Source organism: Panthera uncia, chromosome C2 (genome assembly GCF_023721935.1).
Source record: "Panthera uncia isolate 11264 chromosome C2, Puncia_PCG_1.0, whole genome shotgun sequence".
Lineage (NCBI taxonomy): Eukaryota > Metazoa > Chordata > Mammalia > Carnivora > Felidae > Panthera > Panthera uncia.
In genome coordinates, this window is record NC_064810.1 from 149,857,748 (window position 1) to 149,876,162 (window position 18,415).

Consider the following 18,415-nt stretch of genomic DNA (forward strand, 5'->3'; position numbering starts at 1 on the left):
GCTGGTGCCATAATCCCTTTGTGGTTAATCATAGGCCGCGTCTGTTGGGAACGGGCTGAGTTCTCGACGCCGCCTTGAGAGGTTTTATAGCCACCACTGCTGATAATCCTCACGGCTGCTCTTTAGAGGACAGCTCATCCACCTCAGGCTATCCGGACGAGGAGCTATGCATCTGGTGAGGGACCAGGGCTCACCAGGAAGAGTGCCAGAATCAACAGACCCCGGGGTCGGCACGTGACGCGCTGCTCAGGCCACCAGAGCCGAGGGTCGCTCCTGAAACAAAGGGCCAGCTGCTTACCACCCAGGACTGTGATCCCTACCACCTGCTCAGAATGGCCTTCCCACTGTGCGTGTGGGCGCGGGGCAACGGGCCAGCACAGGGCAGAGGAGCACAGGGGTAAGGAAGGCTCGGGGCCTGCAAACAGCCAGCCCCAGCAGCCCGTCCTGGCTCTTCAACTGACAAGCCGTGGCGCCTCAGGGTGGAAGGTCTTTTCACCTCCTGGAGCCTCAGTTTCCCTTCCTGGGCTCACAGGGAGCACTTCCTTAATAAACCGGTTGCACGCACACGCTCATCTCACGTCTGCTCCTTGAGACTCTAGCTTAGGACACCACACGACTTCCTGTGGAATGCCTGTCCTTCGCCCGTCCCTTAGAAGACTCCTTCGGCGCCTGCTCAGGGGTCGCTGTTTCTTCCCACGCAGCCCGCCCTAACCTCTTCAGCCGGGCATTCGCAGTACATAACCACACCGGGCTGCGAGCATGTCTGCGTGCCCACTTGCGTGTGCTGTGAACGTCTTGAGGGTATAGAGTGATGCTGGTTCATACCCACTGGGGGTTCAACTCGTGTCTAGTGAGAGAAGTTGATGGACCGGACGGCAGTCTTGTCCTAAAATACCACCTTTCGTAGCAGAACTCTCTAGACTCCAGGGGTTCGGCGTGGGGTACAGCGTCCACCAAGGGAAACGGAGAAGGGGGAAATGCCAGGCTCCCCACCCCTGAGACAACTGAAGCGTATTTCAACCTAGGAGTGGGTTCTGTTTACAAAAATAACAACGATGATAGCGATCGCGATGATAACCAGAAATCATTGGTTTAGGATAAACTGACCAAGACTCTTGAGGATTTGGGGGAGGAAGAGGCTTATTCTTCATGTGGTTCAGCCTGTCCTTGGCCATCTCTTTATGCAGTGAGATCCACTATTTTTTTTTTTTTATTAAAGAGCAAAAAAAAATTTTTTTAAATGTTTATTCATTTTTGAGAGACAGAGAGAGACAGAGCACAAGCAGGGATGGGGCAGAGAGAGAGGGAGACACAGAATCCGAAGCAGGCTCCGGGCTCTGAGAGGTCAGCACAGAGCTCGACGTGGGGCTCGAACTCAAGAGCTGTGAGATCACGACCTGAGCCGAAGTTGGACGCTCAACCGACTGAGCCACCCAGACGCCCCGGAGCCTGTGGTTTTTAAAGAATACACAGCTGACCCTTGAATGACACAGGTTAAACTGCAGAGGTCCACTTACATGTGGATTTTTTATTTTATTTTTTTTTAACGTTTATTTATTTTTGAGACAGAGAGAGACAGAGCATGAATGGGGGAGGGTCAGAGAGAAGGAGACACAGAATCCGAAACAGGCTCCAGGCTCCGAGCTGTCAGCACATAGCCCGACGCGGGGCTTGAACTCACAAACCATGAGATCATGACCTGAGCCGAAGTCGGCCGCTTAACCGACTGAGCCACCCAGGCGCCCCGACGTGTGGATTTTTAAAAATAAATACAGTGCAGTGCTGTGAATGTATTTTCTTTTCCTTATGATTTTCTTAATAACATTTTCTTTTCTCTAGCTTACTTTATACATAGTAAGGACACAGATATATAATACAGATTATTACATATCCGTATATAGGTATATAATACAGAGAACATAATATATAATACGGATAACATACAAGTTACATGTTAATTGACTGCTTACATTATCAGTAAGGCTTCTGGTCAATAGCAGGCTGTTAATAGTTAAGTTTTGGGAGAGTCCAAAGTTCTACGTGGATTTGTGACAGCAACAGGGGTTGGTGTCCCTAACCCCTGTGTTGTTCAAAGGTCGACTGTGTATTAGATCATGCCATTCCCCTCTTCAAACAGAAGCTTTCATTGGCCTCCCTTCGCCACTGCCCCCTCTGGTGTTTCACGGTGCAGACCTGCCCGTGTGTTTCCCCACAGATGCGTTCACCCTTCCGTGGGCTCTTGCCACACTGGTCTTCGAGTTGTGAGCACAGCGGGCCGCTTGGGTGTTTAAGCAGCTCTCCCCCTGAGCTGGGGCGCTTCTCCCCATCCTTGGCAAGCCAATTCCTTCTCATTTTCTAGGTCTCACCTTCCTTGGAGAAAGACTCCCTGACTCCTTTAAGAGAAAGCATGTTGCTCCCAGGGGGCCCCTGGGAGGCTCGGTCAGTTCAGCGTCTGACTCTTGATTTTGCTCAGGTCATCATCTTGCAGTCCATGAGATCAAGCCCCACACTGGGCTCTGCTGACAGCACTGAGCCTGCTTGGGATTCTCTCTCTCCCTCTCTCTCCGCCCCTCCCCACTCATTCTCTCTCTCTCAAAATAAATAAATAAATAAACATTAAAAAAAAAACAAAGAAAAGAAAGCAGGTTGCTCCCATAGAACTAACCTCAATTTGTTGTTGTTTTTTTAAAAAAAAATGTTTTTAGGCTTATTTGTTTTGAGAGATAGAGAGCATGTGTGCACAAGCAGGGGAGGGGCAGAGAGAAAGGGAGAGAGAGAATCCCAAGCGGGCTCCACACTATCAACACTGAGCCCGTGGCTCTCGAAGTGGCGAAGGGAGCCCGACTCAGAGCGGCCTCAGTCTCACGAACAGTGAGATGATGACCTGAGCCGAAATCAAGAGTCGGAAGCTTAACCGACTGAGCCACCCAGGCGCCCCAGAACTAACCTTAATTTGCAATGAAATCCTTCTTTGCTTCCCTGTTTCCCATCCTCTGTCCCCTCAATCAGCCCTGGGAGGGCCGGGGCCACGTTTATTTTGTTCCCCATCTCATCCCTAGTGCCTGCCTAGTACGGTACCTGGCTCTTAGCAAGGCCCCTGTAAATATTCATCAAACAAATAAGCAAATGTGACTATTAGGAAGTAGGACTCATATTTTGGCAAACTTTGCTGGAATACTTCTCAATTTCTTATGGTTATAACTTAATTCTCACTTGTGGGGCTGGTGGGTGCGGAGTAGGACCGGTGGTGACCTTCCAATGACCCTCTTCTGCAACCTACGTCTCAATGTAACTTGAGGTTCGAGGGGGAAAAACTCTCTTGCCTCGTGGAACCTAATTTTAAGTGTAACTGGCCACGTAAACGGTAAAGTACAGGTCACAATCTACTCGGTGACTGTAAAAATTGTAAAGCTGCCATCAAGAAGCAGCACAACAAAAGGACCACAAGTGGCATCTTTGAGAATAGTCTCTGTTTACCGCGTTAGGTGACGCCCGTCTGGTTGAGATGCCCCGGCTTGTGTCTTTGGTTGGGGGGCAATGGCGGTTTGCAGAACAAGGGAGGAGATCTCTAGGACGGAGAAAGCAGCTTTCCCGTGTTATGGATGAGGAAACTGAGGCTCACACAGCCTACCTGATCCCCAAAGTCACAGGGAGGGAGAAGGGCTGGAACCCGGGCTTTTCTGACTCCCGAGGGGAGATGCAGTCCTCTGCATTCACAGAGGACTGGCTTCTCGAAAGGGCTGAGCTTGGGAGTTGGATGGAAATGGCTTCAGAGAAAATGAACTCTGTGCTTGCTGCCCTGCTCGGTTAGTGGTTGGCTGGGCAGGTGACTTTAGAAGCGAAAGTGTGGCTGCAATGCTGAGGCTTCATTCTGGGGTCTGATTAGAACGAGAAGGGAAGGCCCCCTCTGGGGTGAGGACAGCCAGGTCCAGCCTGAAGGAGCTGGCTGGGCTCCCAGGCCACCTGGGCGGTTTTAACAGAGATACTTTAAAACAAGTCAACGATTTCCTTTCCATGCTGGAGACTTTGCTTTTGTCCAGGCCCTTTCACCCACAAAGGCTCAGTGACTTCCTGGGGGACTGGCTGGCTGAGGCGGGGAGGGGGAAGGAGCCTCAGGCCAGGACGCGGTGTTCTTGCCTCAGTCACTGTGAGATGCCGGGCAAGTCATTTCTTCTTCCCAAGTGTCGGAGGTCCTTCGTTCACTAGAGGCAGAGGCTTAGTGGTTCTAATGGGGGGGGGGGGGCACAAGGAAATCTCCAGGCACTTGTTAAAATTCTGACCCATCTGAAGGGGTGCTGAGGGCAGTGGGCTGCGTGAGGGAGGTGAACACCCCAGTGTGGACAGATGGTTCCCATGCACCATGGCAGAAGGTGACAGGCCCCAAACGCCTGCCCTGTCAAATACGCAAGGAAGTATCACCCCTTCAAACATACTATTTCTTAAAAAAAGAAAGACAGAAAAAAAGGGAAAAAAAGCCCAAACACTCCTCAACCATCTTTGGACAAAGATTTTCACATTCTCTCACTAAGGCTGCAGATGGCCCAGGAAGTTACTAGCAACAGAGTGGTCTCAATGACTGAACAAAGCGTGGCTCAGATGGGCGCCCCAAGAAGAGCCAGGGGTTAGCTGGCCTGATGCTGATCCTCAGGATAAGAGAGGCCCACGAGAGGGGACAACTGTCACTTCTTGGCAGCCCTGTATTGACCCCCTCCCTCCCTTCCAGTGCTGGGGAATCCTCCTCTGTGTAAGTCTCAGGGCAATGGTGTCACAGAGATGCTAGTCGTCTGCTTTCCCTGGGGTGTGGTCTCCCGGTGACAGGGACCCAACCTCGGCCAGTGAGAGGCTCCCCACTGACTCCAGAGCAAGAGGCTGAGAGAAGCCAGGGACAGCTGTGTCCAAAGCATCACGTGCACTCTTCCCATGGCCTGAGCCCGTGGTCCTGGCTCCTCAGGTCTCTGGACTCCTCTCCTGCCCTCAGCCTGGTTCTCCAGACTTCCTGGCAATGCTGAGAGCTGCCATATATCCTTCGAACCCATTCTGACTCTGCCAAAAAGAGAATCAGTCCTTCCCGCTTGCTCCTAAGGTCTTAGCCCAGTATACACTCCACATGGCAATGACTTCTTCACCTGTGGATTTATGTGTGTATCCTATGTTCTTCAGCTGGAAAATATCAAGAAAATCGGTGTGCTATGTAATTCATACAAGCTTCTCATCCAGCCTGAGAAGGGGGTTGGGGATGGTGGCTCGCAGTAGTAAAGCTGATCCTCCAGATTCCTGGTTTGTCCTGGGGGAGTTTCTAGCCTCAGTTGTTGGCAAATCTCCCTGAAAAGTGAGACGGGCCAGGTCGGGGCGCCTGGGTGGCTCAGCCGGTTAAGCAGCTGATTTCGGCTCAGGTCATGATCTCACAGTTTGTGAGTCTGAGCCCGGCATCGGGCTCTGTGCTGAAAGGGTGGAGCCTGCTTGTGATTCCGTCTCCCTCGCTCTGTGCCCCTCCCCCACTTGCTCTCCCTCTCAAAAATAAATAAAAATAAACTTAAAAAAAAAAGGGCTGGGTTGAATAGAATAGGAAATTCAGCATACTACTGGCACTTGGCAACCAGTACAGAATATAACACGACAGATCTCACCTGGAGCTCTCAGGTTTGGATCTGTACAGGTGAGCTTGATGGGGCTGGTCATAGACATTCCCCACCCCCCCCCCCCCCCGAAAGTACCCTCCAGATCTATTTATTAATAAACATTCAAAAATCGATCACATATTTCTAGTTATTCACTCAAATGCTTTGTAAAGCACTCAGACCATAGCATAAAAAGAAAAGATCCAAAGAGTCCCAGGAAAATCACTTGATTCCCCGATTGGGGAAATTTACCACGGTATACACATTATGTGGTTACAAATCAGATTATTTCCCCTTCTCACCCACACCCTGCTCCTTACCAGCTGAAAGGACACTTCCTGTTCATTCCAAGGCCATCAGAATTTGGTATCTCATCTAAAATCTTGTGAAACTTTGCCCGGTTTAAATTTGGTGGCTATAGCCTCCATGGAAATTTCCCCTCAAATAGATAGCTGACAGAGAGCCAGGCCTTCAGAAGACTCATGCAGGGAAGAACGTGTTTGTTCTAAAAAAGTAAACCTTCCTACTCAGAAAAGACTTTTTTTTTTTTTTTCCTGCCAGGAAAGTTGAGAACAGACTGTAGGACTTCATCTAGCTCATGGGTTGAAAGGCAAAGTCCTGGAAAGGAGGGAGAAGGCGACATTGTAGGATTCTGATGGGTCAGTCCTAAAGCAAAATCATTGGAAGTGAGAGCTGCTTTCACAGAGCTCTTGATAATGAAAATATCACCATAGTGCTCAAAATGGAACAGTAGTTAATGGAAGTGGCATTTTGGGGGCATACAGATGACTCAGAAGGCCAACAATGGGATGTTAAGCAACGTCCTCCCGGACCCCACAGCTCAGTGTTGTCACTGAGGGCGATGTGCCCAGTGAATTGGTTTTTCATCTACACAAGGGATTCCACCTGTAGGAAACCTGCTAAATCACATCCCTTAGCTCTCAAGCGGGAACACCGTGGTCTACTCAAACATTCCAAACCTCGCATGTTGGGCTATAAAACTTTTTAACCAGACCTATGACAATGAGCGATGAACCAGTCTCCTTCACTTCTCAGGCGAGGGTCTGAATTAGCAGTGAAATGGCCAAAAGGCGGCGAGGGGAAGGCAAAAGCCAGCTCCGAACACCTGGTCCGCTGGAAAAACTCGCCCTAGAGGGTGAGAGACGCCAGTGCCATTCCAAGTCACCCTTTCTGGTTCCTGTTATTAAAATTAGTGCCTGGACAATTTCTCAGAGTGAACAGAGGAGTCCAGCTCTGCACCTGGCCGCCCTTGCCCACACTGAGCATGGTATGCCCAAGCCCTGGTGCAGCTCTAATAACCCTCCCCCATTCCCAGATTCACCTTCGTTCCGCACTAGCTGGTGCCCTTGGCTCTTGTTCACCACACACAGGAGCAGGACTGAGGTTTCGTTGCAGTCCCTGGAGACTTATTTTTTTTTCAGGGTCTTACACGAATGGGCTTTGGGCTGATTCATATCCTAACATTGAGACACGTGGTGCTCCTATTGTTGTTGCAAAATAAGTTAACAGCCTTTTCTTTGCAGGTACACAACCTCTATGACTTTATCACATTTGTAAATTTGTCACGGCAACACCGACCCCTCCAAGAGTCCCTTGAGAGGAGGTGAGTTCCAGGGAAGTAGATGCAAAAAGGTAGCGTCACTGCCTCGCTCGGTGGCAAAACCCGTTTGCAGGCTGCTGTCTCGACCCTTTCTATCTGCCCAGGATCTGAGAGTGAGTGTCAGGAATGCACCTCCCCTCCCGACCCCTGAAAACCCGTAAAAGGCAGCACAATCCCAAGGCCACACTTCCCCTCCAGCCTCCCCCACACCCCCACATCCTCGCCTCCCGCTGCCGCACCCTCCTGTGTCTCTGAAGCTTGCATCCCCCGCACTTTAGGCAGGACAAGGGGGCAGAGAGTGACAGAAGGTTGTAGGGCTTAGAAATTTGGATGTGACTTCTTTAAAGTTATTCAAACCACTTGTTTTTAAGACGCCTAGTGTTTATCCATGGAGCAATATGATTGGGGAGGCAGATGAGGTTTCAGGGAAAGGTCTGAGAAAGATAAAAATAGTCTTGGCTTTCAGCGTGGAAATCCAAGCCCTGTCAAGGGTACTTCCAGACTATTTTTCCTTGAGCTGGTCATAGCAGAGAGCCTTCACATAATGATGGCACAGTAAAGAACAATGCTATCACAAGAGGAGACCGCAGCAGTTCTCCGTGGGGGCCTGGGAGCCAAGGCAGGCATGGTCTTGGGTCTACCGCAAAGCCAACATCTTGGCTCAGAGACTGTCTTTACCCTCAAATTCTAGCACCAAGCCACCCAGATTCCCTCACCCTCCCAAGAGGGCTGCTCTAAGGCTGGCTGACTCACCATCATCTCTTCTGGGTTCCCATTGGCTATCTCCACCACCCTCAGGGCACCATCCACCTTGACCTTGGCACGGGTCATGAACTGGATGACAGATGAACTGTCCTGTGGAGGAAACAACACAACTCAGTGACACATTTTTCAGTGACAACGGCTGGGCCTCAAAGTAGCAGGAAGAACTGAATTCCAAGATTCCATGTGGGCCGGACGAAAATTTTATCCCTGAACTACGTACCTCCCCGTTCCAGGCACCCACGTAAACAGAGGTTTCCAGTCTGTCTCTCGAGAATTCTTTCCTGCTATGGCGGATGCTGAAAAGCTGAAGTTTTGCCAGTCATCGATACACGCAAGCTTGTGTGCTATGGTTTCCAAGCGGTAAGAGCCAGATATTTGGATATTGATATTGACATACTCACAAAGAGGGGAAAATAAATAAAGCTGTTTAACTGTGTACAACAAATCCAGGCCTGGCATTCCATGGAAGGCATCTGATTTCTATTTCTCAAGCATCTTCCTGCTCTGACCACAACCCTCAAACCCTTCACATGAGTTACTTTTAACTCTTTCTTTACCCTTCAATGAGGCTGTCTGGGGGTCAAAACCATTTAACATGGAGAGAGGAGGCTGGATGGGGTGATGAGAGAGGGACACATCTAGCTTATAAATCAGGCCATGGCTTGAGGAGTAAGGAGACTGGGGTGGGCGTGGGCACATCCAAGACTCAGGAAGAGCCCACCAGCAGTGGCCTTGGTGTGGGCTCAGATCCACAGAATGAGAAAATGGCCACCAGGCAGGGATGGGGTTGGGATCTGGAAAGAGGGCAAAACTGCAGCTCAGGGAAGGGTCAGCAGCTTGAGTCAGTGGTACAGACAGTGCTGCCTTGACTGTGGGTGGAGGACCAGCCTGGCTTCTGGTGAGGAAGCAGGACAGGCGGGCAACTGGAACATTCGGCAGCCCACCTGTGGGGGTGGCTGGGGCTCTGCCAGCGAGGTGACTTGCAGTAGACCCACCCACACTTCCTCAGTCTGCCTGCCACACAAGGAGGTATGTATCAGATGCCAGCTTTGACCCACTTCTGGTAAAACCTACCCCCCCCCCCCAAAAGTGAAAGCAGAGGACCCTCTCAGAGAAAACAGTTCCCTCTGCTCATCTCTGCCAAAGAAACCACAAAGACCCTCCGGGAGGGCACACGGGGAGGCCACTTTGCCTGCTTCACCTGGGAGGTATGTGCTAATTATTGTCCCTTTTTTTTAAACGGCGGTGAAACCGATTTTCAATGCTTCCGGGAAGCTTGTCACTCAAATGAACCGCTCCCGTCAGCTCTCCTCCAGCAGTAGATAATTCTGTGTGCGAATAATCTTTTACCAATTTAACAGTTTAGTAAATGTGTGGTTTATTCACAACCTTGACTAATCGTCACCGTGGATCCTCATGATCACAAGGATAATAACAATGATGGTGGTAATTGTCAGAGTTAAAGGCGGGGCAGATGAACAGCCCGCCCCAGGACAGGCCTCCCTGTGGTTGGAGAAGGGCACTTTCAGAGCAATCTGAATCCTCTGATAATTTAAAAAGTCAGACCCTGCATTTCAAATGAAAACTAGTTAAGATCAAAACAATAAAACCTCAAATTCCCTTGTCTGGGGCTGGACCTTGAGGTCAAAGGAAAATAAACACAACTGGAGGCCCAGGCCAACCTCAAGGCTGGAGCGGCTCCATACCCTTAGGGAGGCCAGAGGGCTCTGGGGCGTCTCGTCTGGTGCTCACTCCCCAAGGGAGGTCATGGCTGGCTTCAGGGGACTGACATTCTGCATTTCAAGCTCTAGGAGCAGCTGGGGACCCATCTGGTTCCAGGGCAGCCTCATTTTAGGCTCTCCTCTGCACCTGAAATTTCTGGCTTCTGCAGAAAGGGCACTTTCAGGGAGACCGATCGTCCAGCACCTACACACGACACCCCACAGCTGTCTCTCAGGGCGCAGACTGGACTGGATGGTCCTTGGGAACGGTGGTCAGTGGGACATGATCCTTGGCAAAGGGCTACCCCTGGCCACTGACAGGGAGAGTCACGCAGAAGGCCAGGCCACTGAGCCGTGTACACAAGAAAGGCCTGAGGCCTTGCAATTCAATTAAGGACAAATGACGGAGTGCAAGCGGCAAACATCTGGGTTGAGGGCGCAGGAGGAATCAGAATGGCCTCCCCCCTGCTGTCCGGGCCCGGATCAGGGCTTCGACCACAGTGACGAGTGTGGCGTGGGGAATAAAACTGTCACCGGGGCCATTTGTCAAGAAGATGAACGGGACAGGTAAGTATACGGAAGCCTGATCTTTCAGCCTGACCCAGGAGGCCCACGTTGGGAAGGCACTTCCTGCGATGTGGGGCTTCCAGACACGCTTCCGGAATCACAGGATGGCCACTGGGACTCTAGCTTTCGCCTGGTCCTCTCCCAACGCTGTCCCTTTTCTTTTCTTTTTTTTGTAATTTGTTGATTTTTGAGAGAGTGAGTGGGGGAGGGGCAGAGATGGAGGGGGAGAGGGAGGGAGGGAGGGAGGAAGGGGAGGGAGAGAGAGAGAGAGAAAATGAATGAATCCCAAGCAGGCTGCCCATTGACAAGGGCAGAGTCTGAGGCAGGGCTTGAACTCACAAACCATGAGATCAGGACCTGAGCCAAAACCAAGAGTCAGATTCTTAACCGACTGAGCCACCCGGGTGCTGCCCCCACCCCCCAACGCTGTCCTTTTTTCAGGGAGAGGAGCAACAGGGAAACACTGCCGGGAGAGCCCAACTGGCCCCAAACTGGTTTCTCTGCAAAGGAAACCAAGGAAAAGAGAATTGTGCGCAGCTCTCCCTGGGCGTGTGGGGGCCGCGCCAGTCACAGATGGAAAAGTGGGCGAAACATCTTGAATCTCTCGTGCCTGTGACTTCTCAGGTCAGCATGCTACTGCCATGCTTAATTTAAAACTAACATTGGGATGACTTTTCTAAAGATATTCATTCAGGTTTATACCGACTAACACACACAGTTTTTCCAGAGGAAAATAAATAGAATCTCTGCAGCTAACATGCATATTTTATTTTATCTTCCCAAGCGATTCTTTTTAAAGCAGCTGGTTGGCTGTGGCCTTTCATACTCAGCGGCTCTTATGTTAAAATAAATCACAGGGAATTTGTATGATATTTTTAGGGAACCGCTAATTCACGGACTGAGGTATTTTTAAATGAGCCACTTTTGATAAACTCATAATAGCAAAGTGACCTGAAAATCAAAAGTTGGACTTCCCTCAAATAAAGTGTCATCTAAACAAAGGACTGGCAAACTACCACCCGTGGGTCAAATCTGGCCCTTTGCCTGTTCTTGTAAATAAAGTTTTATTGGAACACAGCCATGCCCATTCATCTGCGTATTGTCTACGGCTGCTTTCACAAGACAATGGCCAAGTTGAGCTGTGACAAAAGACTGTGTGTCCTGAAAAGCCAGAAATATTTACAACTGGCCCGTCATAGAAAAGGTGTGCTGGCCCCTGATCTAGCATGGGGTCCACAGAGCAGTGGCAGAGTTATCGCATGGGAGCTTGTCAGAACGACAGAATCTCGGACTCAGCCCCCAGGAATCTGCATTTTAACAAGGTCTCCAGGGGATTCTGATGCAAGCTGAAGTCGGGAGAAACTTAAATGTGCAAAACAAAACACCCGGGGAGCTTATTAAACTGAAGGGTGCTGGTTCAGGAAGTCTGGGACGGAGCCCAAGATTCTGCATGTCTTTTCATTTTTCTTTTTAAATTCCACATTTCTAACAAGATCCCAAGTGCTGCTGATACAGTTGGTCCTCAGACCACGTGTAGAATAGCAAGGGTCTAGTGTCCCCCACCCCTACCCCAGCATCTTCCTGCAGTGAATTACCAATGGCACTTGCCAGAAACGTTTTAGAAGGGGGCAGGCAGTGTTTCATGAGAAAACCTACTCCAAGGCTTTTCTTTTTAAAATCTCTTTTTTTTCATTGCTAAATAAAACTGTTTTATTTTATTTTTTTAAATATAATTTATTGTCAAGTTAGCTAGCATACAGCGTATTCATACTGGATATCACTATACCTAATAATAATACCAATGGTTAAAAGAATTTTTTTTAATGTTTTACTTAAAAAAAATTTTTTTTACATTTATTTATTTTTGAGAGACAGGGAGAGACAGAGCGTGAGCAGGGGAGGGGCAGAGAGAGAGGGAGACACAGAATCCGAAACGGGCTCCAGGCTCTGAGCTGTCGGCACAGAGCCCGACGCGGGGCTCGAACTCACGGACCGCGAGATCATGACCTGAGCCAAAGTTGGACACTTAACCCACTGAGCCACACAGGCGCCCCTATAATACCAATGCTTTTAAATGAACCGAAGGGCATTACCTTCTTCAATATTTCTGTGTTCAGCAGCATGTAAATGTCTATAGTACGACTTTCTTCTTTAGCAAGCGCGCTAAGGTTACAGTGCATTGTTAGGCAAGAGATTCCTGGTTTTTCACAGTCCTGAGAAGAGAAATCAGAGAACTTTCTTTCAAACGGTATTAAGAACAAAGACAAATGCGCAGCAGTTTCTAGAGCAGAGGGCTCCATGAGCTTCTATTCTGGTGACTAAAACAATCCTAGGCAGAGAATTCCAAAGGAAGATCGTGATCATTCCTTCTTGCCACCAGAGGGCAATGGAGGGATTTCCTGCCCCTGCGGGCACCAGAACACGGCTTCAGGTCAAGCAAATGGGAAAAAGCCACTCACTGGTTTACACTACCCAAAAACTGGATTTCACAGGGACAGATGACTGTTTTCAAAAAGACACACATTTATGTATTCCAAAAGAATTTTTCTTCTGAGTTTTGAACACAGGATGTTATTTCCTGCATTATGTGATTTCTGCCTGTGCAGTTGGCAAACACACTTTCGTGCTCCTTTTCCAGGTAGAGCAAATTAGAGGGCTCAGAAGTCATATCATGACTCAAGAAAACACAGGAGGAAAGAAAAGCACGTTTGACCAAGAAAACACGCGAATCACCAACAGACACCTAAATTCCAAATGTAAGTTACAAAAGAGGAATTCTTCTCTTTCGTATGGTAGAATCCAAAACGCACACACCTACCAGCATGATGTTTCGTGGCTGGGGTAAAACTGCCAGCCGCACACAGAGTTGTGTCTGTCAAACAACGAGATATCACTATACCTAATAATGCTAAGGGCTTTTAAAAATAATTGTATCATCAGCACTAGGTAAGTTAGAAACAAAACAAACCAAAAGAACCCATAGTGCAAGTGGCAAACAGTCCTCCTTTTTTTTTTTTTTTTTTTTTTTTTTTTTTAGGAAAAAAGAGAAAAAGAAAAGTGAGATGTGCCCATCCTGAAATAATAAGCTAAAGAGATATAACCAAATATATGGGGAAAGGAGGCTTGGGGAAAGCATATAACTGTATCTTCAATACCTTTACTTAAAAAAAAAAAATGGAGGTATAACTTACATAGAGTAGATGGAATAAATCTGAAGGGTCCCCCTTGATATATTTTTCATGTTTATACCCAGATCAAGGTGTAGAATAATTCTGGTACTAAAGCAGGTTCCCTCATGCCCTCTCCTGTTGACATTCCTTCAAATGCAACCACTATCCTGAACTTCATTACTATTGCTAGCCTTGGTTTTTCTGAACTTCCTGTAAGTGAAATATTATACTATGTGTGCTTTGGCTCCAGCTTCTTTCAGGCATTATTATGTCTGTGAAATGCGTTCCTGTTGTAGTGTGGGGTAGTATTTTTCATTGCTCTGTAATATTCCCGCATGTGGGGCTACACCACAATTGTTTACGCATTCTCCTGTTGATGGGGATCTGGACTGTTCCCAGCTTTTAGCTCTAAGAAGATTGCTGTCAACCTTCTTATCCATGTCATTTAGGGCACATAAATACACATTTCTCTTGGGGGTACGCCTCAGAGTGGAACTGCTGGGTCGCGGGATACGGAGATGTTTAGTTTTAGTGGAGACTGCCCAGGAGTTTTCCCAAGTGGTTGTAGAACCATCAGTCTTGATTAGACTCATACTCGTTGGAGAAATGTTTTACTTTGTGCTTGGTGGGTTGCAAAGGTTTTCCCTTTGCCAGGCAATGGAATTTGGAATGTAAATTTAACACTTTGATTGAAACCTCAGGCTGAAAAATAGGACTTGACCACAGTCCTTGTGACTTTAGACGTCAATTGATTAAAACCAGATTTGGAAAATAATAAATGCCAAATAGAAAACTAGTCTCTCTATCTCCTACTCGCCTTCCTCGTGAGGACCACCCATGTTAACCCAACCAGTGAGCAAATTCTTACCAAGACTTTTCTTCCAGACTTTGTGAAAAAGGCAAATATCGTATGGAAGATATTTTCTTGCTCTTGAGGGATGATGCAGGGGGTTGGGTTTTTTTGGAAAGAACAGTTTCCCTTCTCTTGGCCCACCTGAAAGGGAAAAGAAACCTGTCACAGTGGTCCATCCCAAGAATGAATTATGAACCTGGAATCCCTTACCGCAAAGTCATCCCTTCCCCCTTGACCATTCTCCAGCGGACAATATTGCTGCAAAGCTGAAGGGTGAAGGTAGTACCATCAACCAGGCCAGATAATCCGAAGTCCCTAAATAACTGAGATGAGATGGCACGCAACATGCGAATGAAATGTCACTAGGAGACGGTAAGACCTAAGGAACAAAATAAACCTTATACTTCATGGTTTCCAAAGCACATTTATAAGCATCCCGGTAGCTACTCCTGGAGATGAGCTTTCACGCTCCTTGTCTGGAGGAGGAAAATGAGACTCAAGTTAAGTCCTTGCCAGCAATCACAGAGTCTAGAACCCAGGTTTTGAACCCAGGTCTTCTAAGACCAAGCATTCATGCATGGTCCACTGCCAGAGGTTTTCAAACTGTGTTCCACAGAATACCTAGGGTGCTATCAACCCCCCTTAGTCATCTCCCTAGAGAGGAGAAGAGGCATCCAGCAGGACTTCTCTGGGCCCCTTTTTCTGCTCCAACTAGAGAATGACCTATAACGTCATTTAAAATCAGAGTTCTGCGGGGCTCCTGGGCGGTTCAGTCGGTTGAGCGTCCGACTTTGGCTCAGGTCATGATCTCACAGTTCGTGAGTTCGAGCCCCACGTCGGGCTCTGTGCTGACAGCTCGGAGCCTGGAGCCTGCTTCAGATTCCGTGTCTCCCTCTCCCTCTCCCTCTGCCCGTCCCCTGCTTGTGCCCCGTCTCTCTCTCTCTCTCTCTCTCAAAACTCAACATTAAAAAAATTTAAAAAACAAAACAAAAAACCGAAACAACAGTGTAAGCCTTCCATGGTGGTTTCTTTAAGAATAACACTATTTTTGATGCCTAAATTGAGGATATGGTGAAAAAAACAAAGACTTCTTTACATACATCATTACATAACCCTGCTTATCACTGAAGACTGGACATAACTTAAGGTCAAGTTGTAAAATTTGTAATTAGTAATTCATAATTTAGGACTGCGTTTATAATCCCTTTTCTAACCAGAATCATCTGTTTAAATCAAACTCTCTCATTTTTAAAGCTCTTAAGGAAAATATAGTGTGTCTGAATTTATTCAAGAATGTTTCAGGGGTGTCTGGGTGGCTCAGTCGTTTGAGCATCTGACTCTTGGTTTCAGCTCAGGTCACGATCTCACGGTTTGTGGGTTTAAGCCCCACATCCAGCTCTTTGCTGACAGTGCTGAGGCTGCTTGAGATTCTCTCTCTCTCCATCTCTGCCCCTCCCCCCCAAATAAACATTAAAAAAGAAAAAAGAATGTTTCAACTTCCCATTCACAGTAGGGAGCAAAACTTAAAATTTTTACAGCAAGAAACTTCTAACTTAAGCCAACAGTGCTAATCTTTTAATAACAAACTATAGAATAAGATCCCCAAATTTGCTGCATTAATCTCGATTTTATCTTTGGTCTAAACACATTTGCCAGGATTTACTATAATATATCTGAAAACAAATAAGATGTTCTAGTTCCTCCAATTAATTATTACAAAAGAGTGTGCTGCCTTTACAAATCTCTCCTAGTTTAGGACTTCTTATTCTTTAAGAATATCTCATAATTTGGTACTGTCTCAATTACTTTGTTTGAACCACAGAATCTGGGAAGATACATCAGCCTGATTCAGTCTCAATCAGCCCTGGTTTTGGCTGCTTTTCGAGGTCACCGGAGGGAATTAATGGGAAGAAGGCAATGAGATTTAACACAGATTTGGGAATTATTCTTCGGAGCGAGTATGGCAAACTGTGACAACTATTTGAAAGTCCCTTTTAGAAAGCAAAACACACGTCCCTGATGTAGTGAGGATCACGAATAATCACGAGACAAATGAGAAAAACCGTTGCAATGTTATGGAAATGGGCATTCATGGTTTGCAAAAAAAATTTCAATAAGAAGCTTGGATTGAAAATGTACTGCATTTCCCGGGGCACCCGGCTGGCTCAGTCAGTAGAGCATGCAGCTCTTGATCTCGGGATCGCCAGTTTGAGCCCCATGTTGGGTGTAGAGATTACTTAAAATTAAGGTCTTTAAGGGACGCCTGGGTGGCTTAGTTGGTTAAGCATTAGACTCAGTTTGGGCTCAGGTCATGATCTCATGGTTCGTGAGTTTGAGCCCTGCATGGGGATTCTCTCTTCCTCTTTCTCTGCCCTGCCTGTGCTCATACGCACACGTGTGCTCTCTCTCTCTCTCTCTCTCTCTCTCTCTCTCTCAGAAATAAACATTTAAAAAATTTTTAAAAAGTGGCTTTGTCATGATACATGCTGATGTCAAAGGATGTACGTGTGCATAAAACCATTTTGTGAGATGTGCGAATGGGAAGAATAATGTAAGTTGACATATTACTCTTAACGTAATTTTAAGAATGCAACTGCAGGGCGCCTGGGTGGCTCAGTCGGTTAAGCGGCCGACTTCGGCTCAGGTCATGATCTCGCGGTCCGTGAGTTCGAGCCCCGCGTTGGGCTCCGTGCTGACAGCTCAGAGCCTGGAGCCTGTTTCAGATTCTGTGTCTCCCTCTCTCTGACCCTCCTTTGTTCATGCTCTGTCTCTCCCTGTCTTAAAAATAAATAAAACGTTAAAAAATTAACTTTTAAAAAAAAGAATGCAACTGCATAGTTAGGTTAAATATTGTGAGTCGAAGTTATTTAATTCGCGTTTCTAACTTCTTTTATTGAGGTAAAGTTTATATTCACTAACATGCACAGATCTTCAGAGTGTAGTTTGATGAATTCTGACAAATGAAGTCACCCACATCACCACCTACCCAGTGAAGGTACAATCTGTCTCTCATTCCAGAAAGTTCCCTCCTGCCTCTTTCCAGTCCAGTCCCATCCCCTACCTCCAAGGCAACCCCATTTCTGATTCCTATTAAGCTGGCCCAAAGAAGTGTTGAATGTACCTCATTAGGGAAGCGGGGTATTGTGTTATCTGGGGGTTGCCCTCTATTTAGGCACGGAGGGCACACGGTGGGTGGATGGAAAGCATTTCGTTCACTGAGCCTTTGAGAATTTGCACGTGTTGTGCTCATGTTCTTAATTCCACTCGTTTCTCATTCTGAAGCATCCTCCACTTAACCTGTTGGTCTTCTGGACGGACACTCGCCGAAAGGTCACTGCGAAAACCGGTCCTGCTGCAGCCCCGGGGCGCCTGCATGCCTCTGCTGAGAGGGCGGGGCCTGGTCACACAAACACTTTGGTCTGGGTTTAGAGACACAGAATCTCTGAGTCTTGTGCGATGCATTTGTCCCCGATCGAAATCAGGCGTGGAGGCAGAGTTCCTCCTGGCTCTGAGAATTGGTGCTTTGGGTCTCTAGGCTGGGAGAGGGAGGGGGGGAACAGAGCCCCAGACCAGCCAAGTTGGCTACCCTTGGGTGCAAGGAGCCTGGCACTGTGAATACCCCCAAACAGGAGGAAGCCGGGAGGCAGGGCGAGGGGGTAGGCACCAGCCGAAGCCTCGGCGCTCAGCCTTGGGCGGCCTGCGAACAGGGTGCCGACAGCGATGTGATGTGACCCCGTGTGACGTCTGATCTGGCCCAGGGGAATGTGGAGAAGGGAAGTGGAGACTGAGTCTGTGGTGGATGAAAATCTCAGCCAGTTGTGCTCCCGACTGTGGTTACACGGGAATCGCTTCAATTGGGGGAAAATGACATTTTTCGGGGAGGTTCAGGGTGGTCCTCGTTCAAAGGGAGACCGAAGGTTGCTTGGTGCTCTGATGGGTCTGATTCCGATCGACCTAATCCTGTTGCCGATGTGCAGATGTTCCCTCAGCTAGAACTGAGCAACCCAGTCCCTGTCCGGGTCGTGGAAGGGCAGGATTTTTCTACGTTGGGTAGGTTTGTATGCAACAGCCACGACACTACCTAACACGTGTGCAGGCTC

At 48.0% G+C, this 18,415-nt stretch overlaps 1 protein-coding gene across 1 annotated transcript in view; it reads right to left on the reverse strand.

Moving 5' to 3' along the window:
* The window catches only part of ITGA9 (integrin subunit alpha 9), a 327,365-nt gene that overhangs the window by 24,651 nt on the left and 284,299 nt on the right, over positions 1-18,415 (reverse strand). The window contains exons 23-25 of the mRNA XM_049629010.1: positions 14,331-14,456; positions 12,386-12,505; positions 7,993-8,094 (exon numbers count right to left, since the gene is read on the reverse strand). Coding sequence (XP_049484967.1) covers positions 7,993-8,094; positions 12,386-12,505; positions 14,331-14,456 — 348 coding nt within the window. The remainder of the gene's footprint in view (positions 1-7,992; positions 8,095-12,385; positions 12,506-14,330; positions 14,457-18,415) is intronic.